This window comes from Ornithorhynchus anatinus, chromosome 21, assembly GCF_004115215.2.
Source record: "Ornithorhynchus anatinus isolate Pmale09 chromosome 21, mOrnAna1.pri.v4, whole genome shotgun sequence".
Classification (NCBI taxonomy): Eukaryota; Metazoa; Chordata; class Mammalia; order Monotremata; family Ornithorhynchidae; genus Ornithorhynchus; species Ornithorhynchus anatinus.
Window position 1 is genome coordinate 14912011 of NC_041748.1, and position 17755 is coordinate 14929765.

At 56.8% G+C, this 17755-nt stretch overlaps 1 protein-coding gene across 6 annotated transcripts in view; it reads right to left on the reverse strand.

Annotated features, from left to right (window-relative positions):
- WDR90 (WD repeat domain 90) overlaps nt 1-17755 on the reverse strand; it is a 35906-nt gene that overhangs the window by 1947 nt on the left and 16204 nt on the right. For 2 of the 6 annotated variants that reach the window (XM_039915028.1, XM_039915025.1), the window contains 23 exons: nt 13886-14028; nt 13151-13281; nt 11893-12023; nt 11499-11660; nt 10600-10728; nt 10272-10405; nt 9594-9634; nt 9120-9236; nt 8821-8982; nt 7953-8029; nt 7523-7625; nt 7228-7349; nt 6511-6670; nt 6106-6296; nt 5523-5691; nt 4452-4563; nt 3188-3359; nt 2290-2412; nt 1924-2101; nt 1100-1230; nt 712-855; nt 500-610; nt 162-246 (listed from right to left, as the gene is read on the reverse strand). In XM_039915028.1, the coding sequence (XP_039770962.1) occupies nt 162-246; nt 500-610; nt 712-855; nt 1100-1230; nt 1924-2101; nt 2290-2412; nt 3188-3359; nt 4452-4563; nt 5523-5691; nt 6106-6296; nt 6511-6670; nt 7228-7349; nt 7523-7625; nt 7953-8029; nt 8821-8982; nt 9120-9236; nt 9594-9634; nt 10272-10405; nt 10600-10728; nt 11499-11660; nt 11893-12023; nt 13151-13281; nt 13886-14028 (3028 nt within the window). Of the gene's footprint in view, nt 1-161; nt 247-499; nt 611-711; nt 856-1099; nt 1231-1923; nt 2102-2289; nt 2413-3187; nt 3360-4451; nt 4564-5522; nt 5692-6105; nt 6297-6510; nt 6671-7227; nt 7350-7522; nt 7626-7952; nt 8030-8820; nt 8983-9119; nt 9237-9593; nt 9635-10271; nt 10406-10599; nt 10729-11498; nt 11661-11892; nt 12024-13150; nt 13282-13885; nt 14029-17755 lie in introns of those variants that run through there. The other 4 variants (XM_039915026.1, XM_039915027.1, XM_039915029.1 and 1 more) reach the window with 4 other exon arrangements.

Consider the following 17755-nt stretch of genomic DNA (forward strand, 5'->3'; position numbering starts at 1 on the left):
GACTGATCAGGTGGGAAGTTCCGGCCCCCTGACACGGCCTGCCCCAGAAGGGGGCCTGCTGGGGTGAGGTGGTCATGAGGGACCCCAGCAGGGGGGCTATGGAGGGACCGGCTCTGTGGACCCACCATGGAGGAGCAGAGGATGGCAGAGCGGACACTCACCCCTGAAGCCGATCGCCATGAGATGGGCTGCGGGAGACAAGCTCAGGGAAGCAGCAGGGTGAGCCAACGGGATCTGCTCCACCACCTGGATTTGGAGCAGGGAGGGGGTGTCGGCTGGGTGGAGGTCCCTGGCCATCGCCAAGAGACCCCCTCAGAGTCGAAAAGCCTCAAGTGGCGTCACCTAGGGCCCGGCTAAGGCTGGTGGGGCTGGCTGGGGCCCGAACCATGGTCCCGTCAGCCCTCGGGCCCCGTGAAGCTTTGGCGCTCGAGCCCATCTTTCTCCAGGGAGCCAAACGGATGGGGAGATGGCATGGGCGTAGGGAAGAGCCAGTGGGTACCTGCTTCTGGTAGAGGTTGTAGAAAATAACCTCCTCCTGCATCCCAAAGCCTGTGCAGACCACCAGGCTCTCATCCCAGGGGCAAAAGGCTGCCAGAGGCCTGCTGGAGACCTGAGGCGAGAGAAGGGTGGTGGCTTAGCACGAGGTACCCACTCCCGGAATCACCCCTGCACCCACAGCGGTGGCTGTGGCCGAGCGGGACTCCGTCTTACCTCCTGGGTGGCGGGAGCTGGGAAGCTCAGCCAATCAACCAGCTCGCATCGGTCCTTCAGCCATTCGGAAACCCAGACGCTCACCCGTCGACCCACACTGGCAGCCAACCACAGCTCTCCACCTTCCAGCCCAAAGTCACGGGCCTGAAGGACCAAAAAATAAATCTTTAGAGACCTAGGGCTTGGGAGGGCAGGGTGAAACACCACCTCAAGAGGTCAACCGGCCCATTCCCCTGCCTCTAGGCTAAACTCCACCCTGAACCACCCCCGGACCCTCAGAGCCTCACAGCCTCTTTCTTGAACCAAAAGGAAGCAAGAAGAATTTCCCATCAGGCTCCGGGGGAAGACGGTGGGAGGGGATGGACGCCACCCCGCACCATGACCTCACCTCTCGGCTTCTGATCTGGATCACGGTGATGGGAGACCCCTCGTGGTCCCTGAGCAGCCGGACGGTGATCCCGCTCCGGGGACTACTGACGGCCACCAACCCATCCTCGCCCCCTGATAGGATGGTCTCACCTGTGCAGCCGGACCGGGGAGAGGGTTCGGGACATGGCCGTGGAAACCGAGGGAAGAGAGAGGGCAACTGACAGGGACACTGACAGGGGCCAGAGCCCTCTGGCTCTCATGTCAGCCCCAAACCGAGGGGCAGTCCGTGGCCGGATGACGGGAACCCTGCTCCCTGGGTCTACTTCAGAGGAGCAGCAACGATGGCACTGACTGAGTGCCCTCTGAGTGCAACTCACTATATAATAATAATTGTGGTATTTGTTAAGCACTTACTGCAAGCTAGACACTGTACTAAGCGCTGGGGTAGATACAAGCAAATCAGCTTAGACACTGTCTCGGTCTCGCTTGGGGCTGTTTAGTCTTAATCCCCATTTTACAGACGAGGTAACAGAGGAACAGAGAAGTGAAGTGACTTGCTCAAGGTCATACAGCAGACAAGTGGCAGGACCTGGGTCCTTCTGACTCCCCGGCCCATCCTCTATCCACTAGGCCAAACTGCTTCTCTTCCAAATGTTGCTGACACCTCCTCGGGCAGCCATCCTCCCCGCCCTTATATCGGGAGCCCCCTCTGAGGGGCAGGGGTGGCCTCCAGCTCCCACCCAGGGAACCCTCCCCAGCTATCAGCACGGTGCCGGGCCCTGGGTCCATGCATGATCATCCAGTGACCGGCCAGGGTTGGGTCAGTGGAGAGCGGGACCTCACCCCCCGCAGCGAAGGCGACTGCCGTCAGGGCCGCCGAGTGCGGCCGCATCTTCAGCTCCAGCTCGGTCCTGGAGATGCCAAAGAGCCTCAGGGTGCCGTCGCTGTAGCCCGCCGCCACCCGCTGGTGGTCCTCCACTCCGGTCCGGGAAGGGGGACTCCAGGCTAGACACCGGCAGCTCTGCGAGACAGGGGAGCGTCGGCCCCGGGGAGTTGCTCCATCGCATTCACACCCGGGGCGCCCCGGGCATGGGGGACCCCTCCGGAATGGCAGGCGCCAGAGACCTCAGCCCAATGCCTGTGACCGTCCAGGTGGGCATGCCCTTCTCTGGCAGGGTCACTGCCCCCGCCCCAGCCAAGTCACCGTACCTGACCGAGCACCTGGAACTGCACCACGAGCTCCATGCTGGCCAGCGACCAGACCCGGACGCTGCCATCCTCCCCACCTGTGGCACAGTGGGACTCCCCGGGGCTGAACGCCACCTCGTTCACCTGTGCAGGCAGGAAGCGATCAGGGGCATGCCCAGGGGCGGGTCTGGGGGTGGTGGTGCAAGGGGGCTGGCTCTCCCAATTACTCCCTGCCAGAAAGCTGGGACCTGGGGCAGAGACACCCCCAGAAGATGGAGACGGAGGCACAAAACCACTCCATGCCGAATGACTCACATGACCTGGACCTCGAGGGCAGGGATCAGGTCTTCCAGCTCCATGGGTTCCTTCCAAGTGCTTACTCAGTGCAGTGTTCTGCACCCAGTCGGCACTCGATAAACAGATTAGTGATGAACTGATTGATCCCTGTCAGGGCCTTTTCCCCTTTCTGTGCCTCAATCTCCCCATCTGTTACCCTTCCTAGGGAGACACCCCCTCCCCCCCCAAGAGAAAGAGCTTTTTTATCTGGGTTAATAGTAACTGTGGTATCTGTTAAGGGCTTACTATGTGCCAAGCACCGTACTAAGCGTTGGGGTACATACGAGAGATCATCGGGTCCCTCATGGGGCTTGTGGTCTAAATAGGAGGGAGAACAGGTCTTGAATCCTCATTTTGCAGATGAGGGAACTGAGGCCCAGAGGTCACACAGGTGGTAAGTGGCAGAGTCAGGATTAGAACCCTGGGCCTCGGACTGCCACACCCCGGCTCTCTTCACTAGGTCGGTTCCGGCCCCTCAGGGAGAGTTCGGGGCCGGTCAGGGTCAGAGTGCCCCGTCCCCGCTTTGCTGGGGCCAGCCAGCCCAATTCCCTCCCTTCCAGCCTCTGCCCCAATGGGCTCTCACCTTGTTTTTGTGGCCGCTGATGAGGCGGATGCTGGTGCTCTCGGCCCAGTGGATGTACCACAGAGTGCCGGCCGTGGTGCCCACGATGCCCATGTCCGTGCTGTCGTCAAAGCTGGCGCTCACCACTGCTCCATCCAGGATCATCTCATGCTCTAAGAGAACAGAGCTGGACCTGAAGAGCATTGGGAGACGGGGGTTGTCGGGGGAGGGACTGGGGACAGTGCTCTGCACATAATAAGCACTCAATACCACTGATTGATTGAGGAAGGCAAAGCGGTCAGTAGGGGAATCGGAGGACCAGGTCTGAGCCCTGCTCTACTACTCGCCTACTGACTCGCCTCCTGGGTGACCTTGGGCGAGTCGTCTAACTGCTCTGTGCCTTGGTCTCCTCATCTATCAAATGGGGAGTCAAATCTGTTTTTCTTCTGGCTCAGACCATGAGCTCCTTATGCTATGGGGACCGACCATGTCCCACCTGATCATCTGGTGTCTATTCCAGCTCTTAGCACATAGTCAGTGCTCAGCAACTTCCACAAGTATTATTATAATTGTTAGTCACATTATTATTATTCTTTTATTATTGCTATCCCCTCTAGATAGTAAGTTTGTTGTGGGCTGGGAACGTGTCTACCAACTCTGTTGTACTGCAGTCTGCTAAAACGTTTAGTCCAGTTGCCCTGCACACAGTAAGGGCTCAATAAATAATAATTAATAACAATGATGGCATTTGTTAAGCGCTTACTGTAAGCCAGGCACTGTATTAAGCGTTGGGTGGATCCAACAAATTGAGTTGAACATAGTCCCTGTCCCATGTGGGGCTCACAGTCTCAATCCCCATTTTACAGATGACGTAACTGAGAAGTGAAGCAATTTGCCCAAGATTTCACAGCAGACAAGTGGCAGAGCCGGGATTAGAACCCGTGACTTTCTGACTCCCAGGCCCGGGCTCTTTCCACTACGCTATGCTGCTTCTCAATAGGATGGATTCACTGATATTAGGATTGCAGTGCCCTGCCCTCAGAGGGGGCCCGGTCCAATGCCCCCGCCCACACCTGGCCCATTCAGGAACTTTGGCCGAGGGTAGGAAGGGCAGCCTAGAATGGGGACCTGCTCAACCACCTAACGACCCCTCTGCTCCCTCAGCATCCCTGATTGTGCTCCCCGCTTGTCAAGGAAACCCTCTTCCTTCCGTCACCCCCCAACTCCCCCGAGATGTGGCCCGCCCCCTTGCCCGCCAAGCCTCATCCAGCTCCGGCACGCTCACCTCGCCCCCGAGCCCGCCAGCCTCAGCTCCTGCACCGTTCCCACCGCCCACAGGCGTAGTCGCTTGCTGCTGCTGCCGCTGACCAGTCGGTTTCCGGACCCCCACAGCAGCCCTGAGAGACCGGGAGAGAGCAGGGCGGTCACCCTCTGCTCGGGCCACGGTGGCCAGCTGACCCCTGGCCAGTTGCGGAAGGCACTCTCTGGATAGCGCAGCCGAAGGGGGTGTCAGCACTCACTGGGCACCCAGTCGGGACAGCACGCTGTACTGGATGCTTGGGAAGTACAGAAAACAGAAGTGACCCATTCCCTTTCCACACAGAGCTTCCACTCTAACAAGGGAGACAGACATACAAAAACATTTACAACTGGAGTGGTCAAAGTCAATAATTGAGCCCCATATCTACAAATTAATACCGAGGAGGAGGGGGTAGGTAGATCCCTAAGGGCTACAGCTGGCTAATGGGATGAGAAGATCTGAGGGGGCTGCTCGATAGTCAGGAAGGCTTTTTGGAGGAGGGGGGCTCTCGGGGGGCTTTGGACCTTGGGGAAGGTCTGTCTGATGTGAGAAGAGAGCTTCAAGTCCGGTGGAGAAGGAGCCAGGAGAGTTGAGAGCGAGGGATGGCTATAGTTTGGTGGTCACAAAGACAGTGATCCCGTTCCAGCCTGGCATGAGGCGGGGGTGGAGGGCGCCTCAGAAGCAGCTTGTTGCAGCAACACCTCCCTCCGCTAGACCGTCAGCCCCTTGAGAGCAGGGATAGTACTCTGTAACTCGCCCGGACTCTCCCAAGTGCTCAGTCTGGTGACGTCCCCTCAGCGGTCACTCATTACAGGGCATCGACAAAGGGTGGGTGGCGGACCCTGCTATTTCCCCTAGTCCTATTAAATCCATTACTAGACAGACATCTATTCTAATGTCTGTCCTCGCCCCCCATAGACCGTAAACTGTCTGTGGGTCACGTCTACAAACTCTTTTGTACTGTACTCTCGCAAGCGCTTAATATAGGCCTCTGCACCCAGTAAGTCGGCTTTCAATAAATGCCAGCAAGTGATCGACCGCGGACGCACAGCTCACCGATCTCGCCCTCATCGGCCTGCCAGGACATGAAGCAGCGGGTGGTCTCGGTGTCCCACACGCAGATCTGGCCGGAGCCCGTGGCACTATAGAGCAGCGGAGGGGCGCCATAGCAGAGGGACGACAGCTCCACCGGTCCTACTTGGTCGGGGACGGCGACCCTGTGAATCTGGCCCAGAGCAGAGATGCTCATGGGCCACTGCTGGACGGCCTCCTGTGGGACTCACCCTATCTGTGTGACTGTCCTCCTCCGGGCCTCTCCCGGGCTAGAGCAGGACTTCTCAAGGCCTAGGGCTGCCGTGTCTCAGACTCCTGTTGGGCTTTCCCAAGTGTTCAGTACGGCGCACGTCCCCCAGTGGATGCTCAGTACATACCCTTTCCACTTGCTGCTACTCTTCTGCCACTCCCAGACCCAGACCAAAGTGGACAGAGGGGAAGGCTAGTCACTTCCTGAGAACGAGAGCATCCTAACCCCGGCCCCACTGATCCAGAAGGCTTCTTCCGCTCGGATCCTCCCTTGCCCTCCCAATCGCCCGCCAATTCCAGAAGGGGAGGGGCTAGAACCCCCGGCAGCTCCGCCCACCTTGAGGTTGACCTCGGTGCTGTGCTGGTCCAGGAGCCAGAAGGTGATGCTGTCCCGGCCCACGCAGGCCAGCTCGTCGGCAGAGAAAGGGTTAAACGCCACCGCGGGGGTGGGCTCCGAGAGGCGGGTGGAGGAGAGCAGCTTGTAGGTGAGGGTGCTCCACAGGGCAAGGGTGCCATCCGAAGGGTCCCCTGGGAAGCCGGATCCACGGTCGCGTCAGAAACCCCTTGCCGGAGCCCGAGAAACAGGCCGGGGGACCCTCCCTGTCTCCCGCCACCCCCGCTCGCTGGGCTCTCGTCACTCCCTGCCTTGGCTGTGGCAAGGCAGGGTCCAGGCTGCCGGAGGGTTCAAAGGCGTGCTTGCGTGTGGGTGGGTGGGCGGGGTTGACACATGGCTGCTACTGACCCAGAGTGACAAGGAGCCGGTCGTCCCGGGAGAAGGCCATGGCCTGCACTGCGGTCTGGTGGTGGAAGAGCACCCTGTGGGTCGTCCCCTCCTCCACATCCCAGATGCGGACCTGGCAGTGGGAAGCGCCGCTGCCCTGCCCGGAGGCCGAGGCGAGGACCTGGGGAAGCCTTGGGTGGTCAGCGCCCGGTGCGCCCCTGGAGGGCCCATCCCCAGAGATCTGTGACTATCTGTGCTGAGGGGAAGGCGGCGGGAGAGTCGGCCACCCTGACCGCATTTCCCGATGTGACCTTCAGACCTTCAGAGCGGCCACCCTGGCTTCCGAAGCTGTCCCCATCTTTCGGGTCAAGGGCTGCTGGGGCAAAGCCAAGGCCCCGGGGAGACTTCAGTGGCCCCTAAGGCCACCAGGCTCAGACCGGACCCCAGGTTGGGGGGTGGTGATGACCAGGCCTCTCTTAAGGGGCCCAATCTCCTCCCCAAGACAGCTCCAGGGGTCCCCCAGTGGTGTTGGAGCAGGGGCTGGGGCAGACAGTTGGGCAGGGGACCGGTTAGAGAAGCTGGTGCCGTCAAAAGTAGTTCAAGCCGGATGCCTCGGGGTACTCATGGGGCGGGGAATCAGCATATGACCCCTTCCCACCGACACTCCTCACCGCCCCCCGCCCATCCTCTGGCCTTGGCCGTAGGGGCCACCTCCTCCCTCCTGGGATACCCGGGCACCTGGGCATCGTGGCTGACGGCCAGGGTGGAGATCTCCTCGGGGTGGCCAAGCCAGTGCCGCTGGGAGCCAGAGTGCAAGTCCTCCACCACCACCACACAGCCGCAGGTGTAGGCGAAGAAGCCTGGGGAGGAAGGAAGGCGGGCCGGGAGGGAGGGGAGGAGGAGAAATCTGCAGCGGCAGCTGAATCTGTGTCGGTGCCAAGGGAGAGTTCCCACCCCTGCCTGCCCTGCCCAGACTCACTCCTCGGGGCTCCCTCCTCTTGGGGGTGCCCGCGGACTCCAGGCCTGCCCCTACCTGTATCTGGTCTCCACACCATGTTCCCCTGACCGTTCCCATTGTAGCCCACGACAGCTTTCAGCCTCAGCCGCTCAGAGCTGGCCGACGGACAGGAGGCACGCTGGGAGGGGAGAACCGGCATCTCGAGACTCAGCGCCTTTGGACCCTGAGGCCATCGTGCACATGCACGCACACACACACGCATGAGCATCTTGGCAGGGCAGGTCCTCGAGGCCTAGTCCAGCAGGAGTGGCGAACGCTTGGGGCAGGGTGTCAGGAGACCCGTGTATTAGCCCCACCTCGGCCAATGACTACCGACTCTCCTTCTAGCTTGGGCCAAGTGACCAGTCTTACCCCAACTTCCACCCTCCCCATCCATCGCAGATGTGGGAGTACGGCCCCCCTCACTGTCCCCAACCGTCCACCCGGGAGTCCTAGGCCCATTTACCTTGGGGAGGGGCGACGCCTCGGAGGGAGCAAGGAAATGCTGATCAGAATCAGGCTGTGCTCTTCGGGTCTCCGGGCCTGGCAGAGAACCAACAGCAGAGCGATGGGGAAAGCTCCAGACCTCTCCTTCCCACCCCCAGTTCCCCAAAGGGGACAAGATTCTCCCAATCAGACAGCGACTAGCTGTTAACCATTAACAGTATGATTATCCACCATGTGATGCAACATTAGAAAGGACGAATCCGATCTTTTTGAGGTACTACTACCAGCTGGCTGTCACGGGAGCCATAGGCCATACCTACGGTTCTAACCCGGGCACCAGAACGAGGCAGCTGCTGCTTTTCAGCCTCTCTGGTTCCCAGCACGACCTTGCCTTGCCAGACTCCCTGTACCGCTCTGCCCACTGGTGAGCAGTGTCCCAAATTCCAAGGACCACAGGAGAAGGTGTCCCCACCACCACTCTCCTGGGTCACCTCCTGCCACCCACTCCAATACCAACGGCCCATTCAAGGCTCCTTCAAAACCAAGCCCGTGTCTGAGAGAGGGCACGTCAGTGTTTCTCTCAGGGTGGCAGTGAGTCCCTAGATTCCAGAAACCTCATCTTGACCTTTGATCTCCGGCCTCCTCTCCACCCAGTTTTATCCCAGGAAGTGAAACCTCCAGCCAAATCCCTTGCTCTCCACCTTTCCCATCTCTGCCCACCCTGGGAGAGAGGCACTGATGAGAGGGGAGAAGCTACAGCACGGAAGACCTCTCCTACAGCAGAGGCCTGGGAGATCCACACTCCATCTGTCTCTCTCCCTTACCTCCAGATGCAGTGGGGGGAAGCGGGGGCCCTTTCTGGCCCAGACCAGGAGCCCCAAGCTTACTGCTTCTGGAGTGTCTGACAGACATAGATCGAGGCCATCTCAACAGGCTCGCCACGGCTCCCATCCTGCCACTGCCATCGCCTTGCTGCTTCTCTGGGGGCACAGGGGGAGAGACGGGACCCTGGACGTGGACTCCTTCCTCATCAGACTCTGAAAACACACCTGGTAGAAGAGCGAAAGAGAAGCCGGATGAAGGGGCCCTTGTCTCGGTCGTCTGGGACTCGCAGGCAACTGGGTGAGATGTGAGAGCAGGCTGGGGAGGCAGGGCAGCTCTGGGGAGACCACCGCCTCCAGCTCACCTTGGCCTCCTCCCCCTAGGGGTACGGCCCCGCCATCTAGCCGAGGAGGAGAAGTTCGAGAGGGTACGGGCACCGACTGCCGGGGGATCCCGTCGCCGCTCTCCGTGGCACCGGGGCCTGACGACAGAGGGGCCGGGGGATGATGCTCCGGTGGGACAACTAGGCGGCCGGGCACAAGCCTCCACTCTGTCCACGGCCTCCGGGTGCCCAACGCCACCAAAGCTTCCCCTCCCGGGAGGAAGCAGAAACACGAGTCGCAGCAAGACTCCCAGTGGAGAAACAGAGGAGAGACCCCGAACCCCGGCCACCAGCCCCCAACGCCCAATAGGTGACCCCGGCCCAGCCCCACACCAGCAAGTTAAAGCACCGGGGGGGACTGAAGCACCAGAGGCCCGGTCAGCAACTCCTGAAAGGCTGAGGAGCAGGAACCCTCCAGCCCACCATCTCACCGAGCAGAAGTGGAGATCTACTCACTGACTTCGGGTGACAGAAGGGTATCGGGTGACCGGCAGCCGCTGGAAGGGAATGAGAGAGGAGGCTCATTCATTCATTCAGTCGTATTTATTGAGCGTTTACTGTGTGCAGAGGACTGTACTAAGCACTTGGGGAAGTAAAGTACAGCAACAAAGAGTGACAATCCCTGCCTACAACAAGCTCACAGTCTGGAAGGAGAATTTATGAAGTGTGAAGGAATGGGGTCTGATTGCCTGCCTCCCCCGATTAGACTGTAAGCCCTTCAAAGGACAGGGACTGTCTCTGTTACTGATTTGTACATTCCAAGCGCTTAGTACAGTGCTCTGCACATAGTAAGCGCTCAATAAATACTATTGAATGAATGAAAGTCAAGAGAGTGGCATGAGAGAAGGAAGGCGATCTCTGGAGATACTGCGAATATGGAAAGTTGAAGTGGGGGCTGGGAGGAGGAGGGACGGAGGACAGGAAGGGTCGATTTTAGGGAGCTCACACCTGATCGTGTTAATTTTCTTAATAAAGTAGATGGCCAGGTCGCTGGGGCAAAAGATGTGGGAGGCGGGGGGGAACAGGGGACCGGAGGAGGAAGTTAAATGTCTATGTCGGGAGATGCTGAGAGATGAGGACGGAGGAGACCCCCCGGGAATGGTGCAAGGGAAGACAGAGATCAAGGCGGCCTACCTGCCCGGGGCCACCTCTCTTTCAGGGGCCACTAAAAGGTCCCACAGGAAGATGGCATCCCCCACGCTGATGACCTGCTCCTGGTCGGCAGTAAAGGCCACTCCTTGCACCGGCTCCGAGTGGCCAATGAACACCTGGGAGGGACACCAGAGGACCCAAGGAGTCAGGTGAGGAGAGGGGGAGTCAGGACGGGGTCAGAGGCCCGGGAACTCGGGTTCTCCCGGCAGCACGGCTCGACCTCCGACCCGCCGCCTGACTGTGGGTTGGAATCGGGGACAGAAACCTGGGGCCTTCCTCCAGCTGGCCCACATTGCTGTCCGCGGAGTACCTGGAAGTGGTCGCTCGACATCCTCTGGTAATCCCACACTTTGACCACCCTATCACCGGCCGTCAGCAGGAAGCGGGCGTCCCCTCTCACGGCCAACGAGGAGCAGGCTGCTTTGTGAACATCTGACACCTTAAGGGAGATGGGGGTTTGCTTAGAGAGAGAGTGGGGGGTCAGCAAGGAGGTTGGAGCCAGAAGGCCAGGCTTCCTTGCTCAGATTCTCACATCACCTCGAATTTGGGAAAAAGCCCTGATTTCTCACTTTATATCTGACACCACCACCTCATGCCCCACTGGAGTAGAAGGTCTCTATGGGCAAGGAACCAACCTTGTGTGTCCGTTGGACTTTCCCAAATGCTCAGTACAGTGGCTGGCACCCAGAAGGCCCTCAATAAATACCACTACCCCCACCCATGGGACTGTCCCTTCTTGGCCCTAGGCAGCCAGGTGGACAGGCCACTGAGCCCTAGCCAGGACTTCCATGGTCCCGCCGGGAATCCACAAATCTCGTTATGAGATCCATGATTAGCACTTTTCCCATTGCTTAAATATGGACTTCCTGCTAGAAAAGGAGCTCCTCAAGGTTGGGCTTGGGGTTTGGATTTTGGTTGGACTTGAGCGCAGTATGGTTGTGGGTGCTCAACAGAAGCCGTGACAGCTGTTACTACTCCCAGGGGATCCAAGGTGATTTCCAAAAGAAATTCCTCATTCCAGGGGGTGTGGCCTGCTGGGTGTGGGTGAGGTGCATGAGGGTACCCACCACAGGATGACCTACAGAAGGTTCTGAGCTGACCCCTCGGTGTCACTCAGCTAAGGCACAGTCTCGAAAGCGCCACTGGCTGCCGGGTGAGGGAGTCCCCATGGACCCGGAGGGGGGCAGGTGACCCGGGGCATGCCCCCACCTCACGGACCAAGCGGCCGGTCCAGGCATCGAGCACCAGGATCTTGTGGGAGGAGGTGGAAACCAGCAGATGGCCACCGGGCCCTGGGGCGAAGCAGAGGCCCACGGCAGAGTCCACACCAGCGCTGCCCAACTCCAGGATGCTGATGTCCACCCGGAGCAACTGGAGAAGGGAAAGCGATGGCCACCCTGACTTCGGGAGCACCAGCAGGCACCCCCAGAGGGAATCCCCCCTCGGCACCCAGGCCAGAGACGGCCCAATACCTGGGCTCTCTGCCTTGGGGTGGGCAAGTGTTGTTGACAAGGGGGTGGGGTCCTGCCCTTGCCCTCCCCATCCCGGGACAATCCTCCAAGAATCTGGACCCCCATGTCCTCTAGCCCAACCTCCCCGGTACCTCGTCCAGGGAGCAGGCGTCCATGACGGTCACCGTGTACTCGGAGGGACCCACGCAGGCCAGCAGCCGGCTGTCTCCACTGACTGCGAGGGTGCAGGAGCCCGGGCGGTTATCCTGGCACACCACGTTCCCTGGTCCCACCGGGGAGGGCCAACGTCAGCGCCCGGTCACCCTGATGCACCGGACGCCCAGCGCCAACATTGTTTTGCCCAGTGCCTGGTGGCTGTCAGACCACCAGCCAGTCCTTGTATCCCCACAGGGCGGCCAGCTTCCCTGAACACAAACTGCCAGAAGCTCAGCCCCCTTTTCTCCTTCTTCTGGTCTGAAAGTTATTTTTAGCTTTGTCTCCCTTTCTAGACTGTAAGCATCCTGAAGGTAGGAATTGTGTCTGCTAACTCAACTGGATGCTCCCAAGCTATTAGTAAAGTGCTCTGTTCACAGAAGGTGCTCAGTCTGTTCTATTCACTAGTAGACCCCCCATTCCAAGCTCCTGTCAGGAAAATGGGCACCAGGTAGCCTCCTAGTTAATAATAATAATAGTAATAATAATAATGATAATAAATATGTTACTTGTTAAGCGCTTACTATGTGCCAAGCACTGTTCTAAGCACTGAGAAAGATGCAAGTCAGTCAGGTTGGACACAGTCCCTCCAGTCCCATATGGGGGTTACAGTCTTAATCCCCATTTTACAGATGAGGAACTGAGGACCAGACAAGTTAAGCAACTTGCCCAAGGTCAAACAATAGACATGTGGTGGAGCCAGGATTAGAACCGAGGTTCTTCTAACTTCCAGGCCTGCGCTCTATCCACTAAACCACACTGCTTCTTCTGGAAACTCAAAAGGTACTGCACTGGGAGCCTTGAAAACACCCTCCCTGGACTGGCCTCCCTCTCACTAGGCTGGACACATGGGAGGGGCAAGGTTTTCGTGTCTTCCAGCTCTACTGTGCTCTCCCAAACGATCAATACAGTGCTCAACCCCCCAGAAGGTGTTAAATGGACAGTACTGACTGGTTGATTGGGGTGGGGTCAGGGGAGAGGGTAAATTAGCTGCCTGCAGAGACCGAGAGCTTGCCCAACCCACAATCAAAACTTGGCTGCTGCGTTAACTGCCCACAAAGACGCTGGGGCCCGGGGGGCGGGGGAGCGTGCGCGATGTTGGCAGGCAGGAGAAGTCCCTCAGTCCCTCCCGGTCCACCCTGCCGCCGCCCTCAAGGAGGTCCAGGGAGCATGCCCAGCCCGACCCCGTGGCCTTACCCAACACCCGGACAACACTGGGCTTCTGGAGGGAGCAGCTGTAGAGCGCTACGGTGCCCCTGGTGCAGGAGCTGAACATGTAGGCGCCATCCGGGGAGAAGGCCAGGCCGGTGACTGCCCCTTGGTGCTGCCTGTCCCATGAGTCAAGGGTAGATGAGTTGGGGGAGAGGGCCCCACCCAGGAGAGGAGGGTCAGTAGGGGCGGTGAGGGGACAGAGCTCGGCCCAGGGTGCTCCCGGGGGCTGGGCGACACCCAACTTCTGCAGGAAACAGGCTGGGTGCAGGCTCTCAGCAGCGGGGGGCTGAGGTGGATCTCAGGGAGATACGATACCGATCCCCTCTGACTGGGATGCCTCCTGCTGGCCTTGAGGGAGAGGAGGGGAAGTGGGGGGTGGGGAGCACGGTTCCCAGGAGACTTCGGCTTCCGCTCCAAATTGGGGGTCCGCTATGGGGCTCAAGGGCATTTCCTCCCCTTGAGCTTGGAAAGGAATGAATACGGAAACGGGGAGAGAAGGGAGGGGGCTCTACTCTTGTCAGCTGCCTCGCCCCACCAGGCCCTCCAACCCAGCTTTGATCGCTTCCCGAGGCCCTCCCATCTGGGCACCACCCTCCCCCGCCCAACCCCTCCTCCACTAACCGCCCGGCCCGGCCCCACTTCATCTCCGACCCATGCCCCCATCGGGCCCCGCTGTGGAGGCAGGATCGGAGAGCCGGTCTCCCTGCAGGTGCCACCAACCTGTGCTCTGCCACGAGGTCCGAGTCCGCCAAGCTGAAGGTTCTCACTGTGCCGCTGCTGGAGCCGCAGGCCAGGAGGGGCCAGGAAGGGTGAAAGGCAACAGGGCCCGGGGTCTCAGCGTCGCAGGCGGTGAAGTCAAACAGCTGGAGGAGGGGAGGGGGTGCCGAATTGCACCTCGGATCGCGAATGCTCCTCCCCCCATCTGACACGGACCCATCAAACCAGGCAAAGGGACCCGGGGGGAGCCCCAGTGACACCGTCTCCCCTGCTTTCTCTTCTCCCACTCCCTCCAGACTCATTGTGGCTTAGTGGAAACAGCCCAGACTGGGGAGTCAGAGGTCGTGGGTTCTACTACCGGCTCAGCCACTTATCAACTGTGTGACTTTGGGCAAGTCACTTCACTTCTCTGTGCCTCAGTTACCTCATTGTAAAATGGGGATTAAGACTGTGAGCCCCAAGTGGGACAACCTGATTACCTTGTATCTACACCAGCGCTTAGAACAGTGCTTGGTACATAGTAAGCGCTTAACATATACCATCATCATCATCATTGGGAAAGGGGAGTAGTTGGCTTCCTTCTTGCGCCCCATGTCGCTTTCACACCACTGCGTCTCCCCCATCCCTTTTGTTGCCTTTCTTCAAAGCGCCTCTACCTTCCACTCCAGATACTAGATTCCTGCCCCACATGGGACTCACCATCTTAAGCCCCATTTTACAGATGAGGTAACTGAGGCACAGAGAAGCGAAATGACTTGTGTAAGGTCAAACTGCAGATAAATGGCGGAGCCAGAATTAGAACCCAGGTCCTTCTGACTTCCAGGTCCACGCTTTTTCCACTAGGCCTTACTGTTTCTCAACATCCACACAGATGTTCCTGACGACCCTTCTGCTGCCCGCTTTCTATTACTCCTCAACTCCACTGACCTCCTGCTCCACCTCAGCTCACCCACTCACCACTTGACACACACTTGATCTCATTATCTCTCGTCACTATACAACCTTTATCCCCACCAATTCTGAAATCCTTCTATCTGACCACAGCCTCCTCACTTACCTTACCATTTACTCATTCAATTGTATTTATTGAGCATTTACTATGTGCAAAGCACCATACTGAGATCTTGGGAGAGTCTAGAGTCCCTTCTAGACTGTGAGACCATTGTTGGGTATAGATTGTCTCTATCTGTTGCCTAATTGTGCTTTCCAAGCGCTTAGTACAGTGCTCTGTACACAGTAAGCACTCAATATGTACGATTGAATTGAATGAATGAATACAATATAACACACACCTCCTCCCTGCAAATTTGTGCTGTTCCACCACAGAGATGCCGATGTTTTGACACCATCCAATTTTCTCAATTTATCATGGATGCTAAATCCATACCCTACTTTCCCTTGATGACCAAACTGACACCCTGAACACCTCCCTCTCTTCTGAACTCAACTCACTTGCTCGCTCCCCATCCCTTCGTCAATCTTGTACCACTAATCCTCTGCCCTGGATCACCTGCTCACATCTTCGTTCACATGCACAAGGGCAGAGCACTGCTGGCGGAAATCTAGATATCAGGCCGACTTCGTCCACTTCAAGTTTATCCTCACGTGCTTTAACTCTGCCCTCTCTTCTGCCCGGCAAGATTATTTCTCCACCCTTATTGACACCAAAACCCTTTGCCCTCACCAGTTGTTCTAGACATTTAACTCCCTCCTTAGACCTCACTTCTCCCTTATCTCTTGCTTCTAATGACCTATTTTATTGAGAAAATTGGAACTCCTGAGGCATGATCTCCCTAAAATTTCCCCCACTCCTCTCCAGTCCCTCCCTCCTCCTGCCCCTTCTTCAACTCTCCCATCTTTCCCAGCAGTATCCCCACAGCACATACGTATATACCTATACTCTATTTATTAATGAATAGTAATGTCTCTCTCTCCTTCTAGTCTGTGAGCTCGTTGTGGGCAGGGAATGTATCTGTTGTTATATTGCATGCTCCCAAGTGCTTAGTACAGTGCTTTGCACACAGTAAGCGCTCAATTAATACAACTGAATGCTTACTGTGTGTAGAGGCCTGTACTAAGTGCTTGGGAAGTACAATTCAGCAACAAATAGAGACAATCCCTTCCCACAATGGGCTCACAGTCTCGGAGGGGAGAGAAAAACTCAATCCTGCCAGGTCAACCTTCACTACATCTCCCCTTTCTAAACTGCTACCACATTAATCTAAGCACTTATTCTAATACGTCTAATCTTATTTGATTAGACTGTGAGCCCCCCTCATTGGGCAGGGATTGTCTCCATCTGTTGCCAAATTGTACATTCCAAGCACTTAGTACAGTGATCTGCACATAGTAAGTGCTCAATAAATACTAATGAATGAACTTATTCTATTCTGCCTTAATTCCCTCCTTGCTGACCTCCTTGCCTCCCGTCTCTTCCCGCTCCAGTCCATACTTCACTCTGCTGTCCGGATCATTTCTCTACAAAAACATTCAGTCCACATTTCCCCACTTCTCAAGAACCTCTCATGGTTGCCCATCCACCTCCTCATCAAACAGAAATTTGATTTAAATTACCATTGGCTTTAAAACTCTCAGTCACCTTGCTCCCTCCTACTTCACCTAGCTGTTCTCCTATTACAACCCAGCCCGCATATTTCACTCCTCTAATGCCAATCTACTCACTGTACCTTAATCTCGTTTATCTCACTGCCGACCTCTCTCCCATATCCTGCCACTAGCCTGGAGCTCCCTCATTCTTCATATCCGACAATCACTCTGCCCACCTTCAAAACCTTATTGACAGCACATCTCTTCTAAGAGGCCTCACCTAAGACCTTATTTCCTCTTCTCCCACTCTCTTTTGTGTCACCTGTATTTTTTTCCTTTATTCCCCCCCAGTCCCATAGCACTTATGTATATTCATTCATTTATTCAATCGTATTTATTGAACACTTATTGCATGGAGAACATTGTATTAAGCCCTTGGGAGAGTACAAGAATAAACAGACACATTCCCTGCCCACAACAAGCTTACAGTCTGGAGGTGGGATGGGGGAGAGAGATACTAATACAAATAAATTACAGATATCCCCCAGAAGTGCTGGGGGATTGGGAGAGGGGAGGAGCAAAAGGAGCAAGTCAGGGCGATAAAGAAGGGAGTGGGAGAAGAGAAAAGGGGCGCTTAGTCAGGGAGGTGGAGATGTGCCTTCAGAAAGGTTTTGAAGGGCGGGGGGGGGGGGGGAGGGAGTAATTATCTATTGGATTTGAGGAGGAAGGGTGTTCCATGCCAGAGGTAGGACACAGGCGATGTGACTGGCAAAAAAGTGAGATCGAGGCAAAGTGAGAAGGTTAGCATTAGAGGAGTAAAGTGTGTGGGCTGGGTTGTAATAGGACAGTAGCAAGGTGAGGTAGGAGGGGGCAAGGTGATTGAATGTTTTGAAGCCAATGGTGAGGAGTTACATAAGAGTAATTTATTTATATTTGTGTCTGTCTCCCCCTTTAGACTGTAAACTCAAGGTGGGCAGGAGACGTGTGTACCAATTCTGTTATCTTGTCAAATTGTACTCTCCCAAGTGCTTAGTACAGTGCTCTGCACAGTAAGCCCTCAATATATACGACCGATTAATCTGTCATGTCACTACCCTCCCCATTTTCAAAGCCCTACTAAAATTACCTCTCCACCACGAAGCCTTCCTAGACTAATCTAATAATGATAATAATAATAGCTGTGATATTTGTTAAGTGCTTACTATGTGCCAGGCAGTGTACTAAGCACTAGGGCAGATACAAGGTAATCGGGTTGGACACAGTCCCTGTCCCACAAAGAGCTCACAGCCTTAATCCCCATTTTCCAGATGAGGAAACTGAGGCACT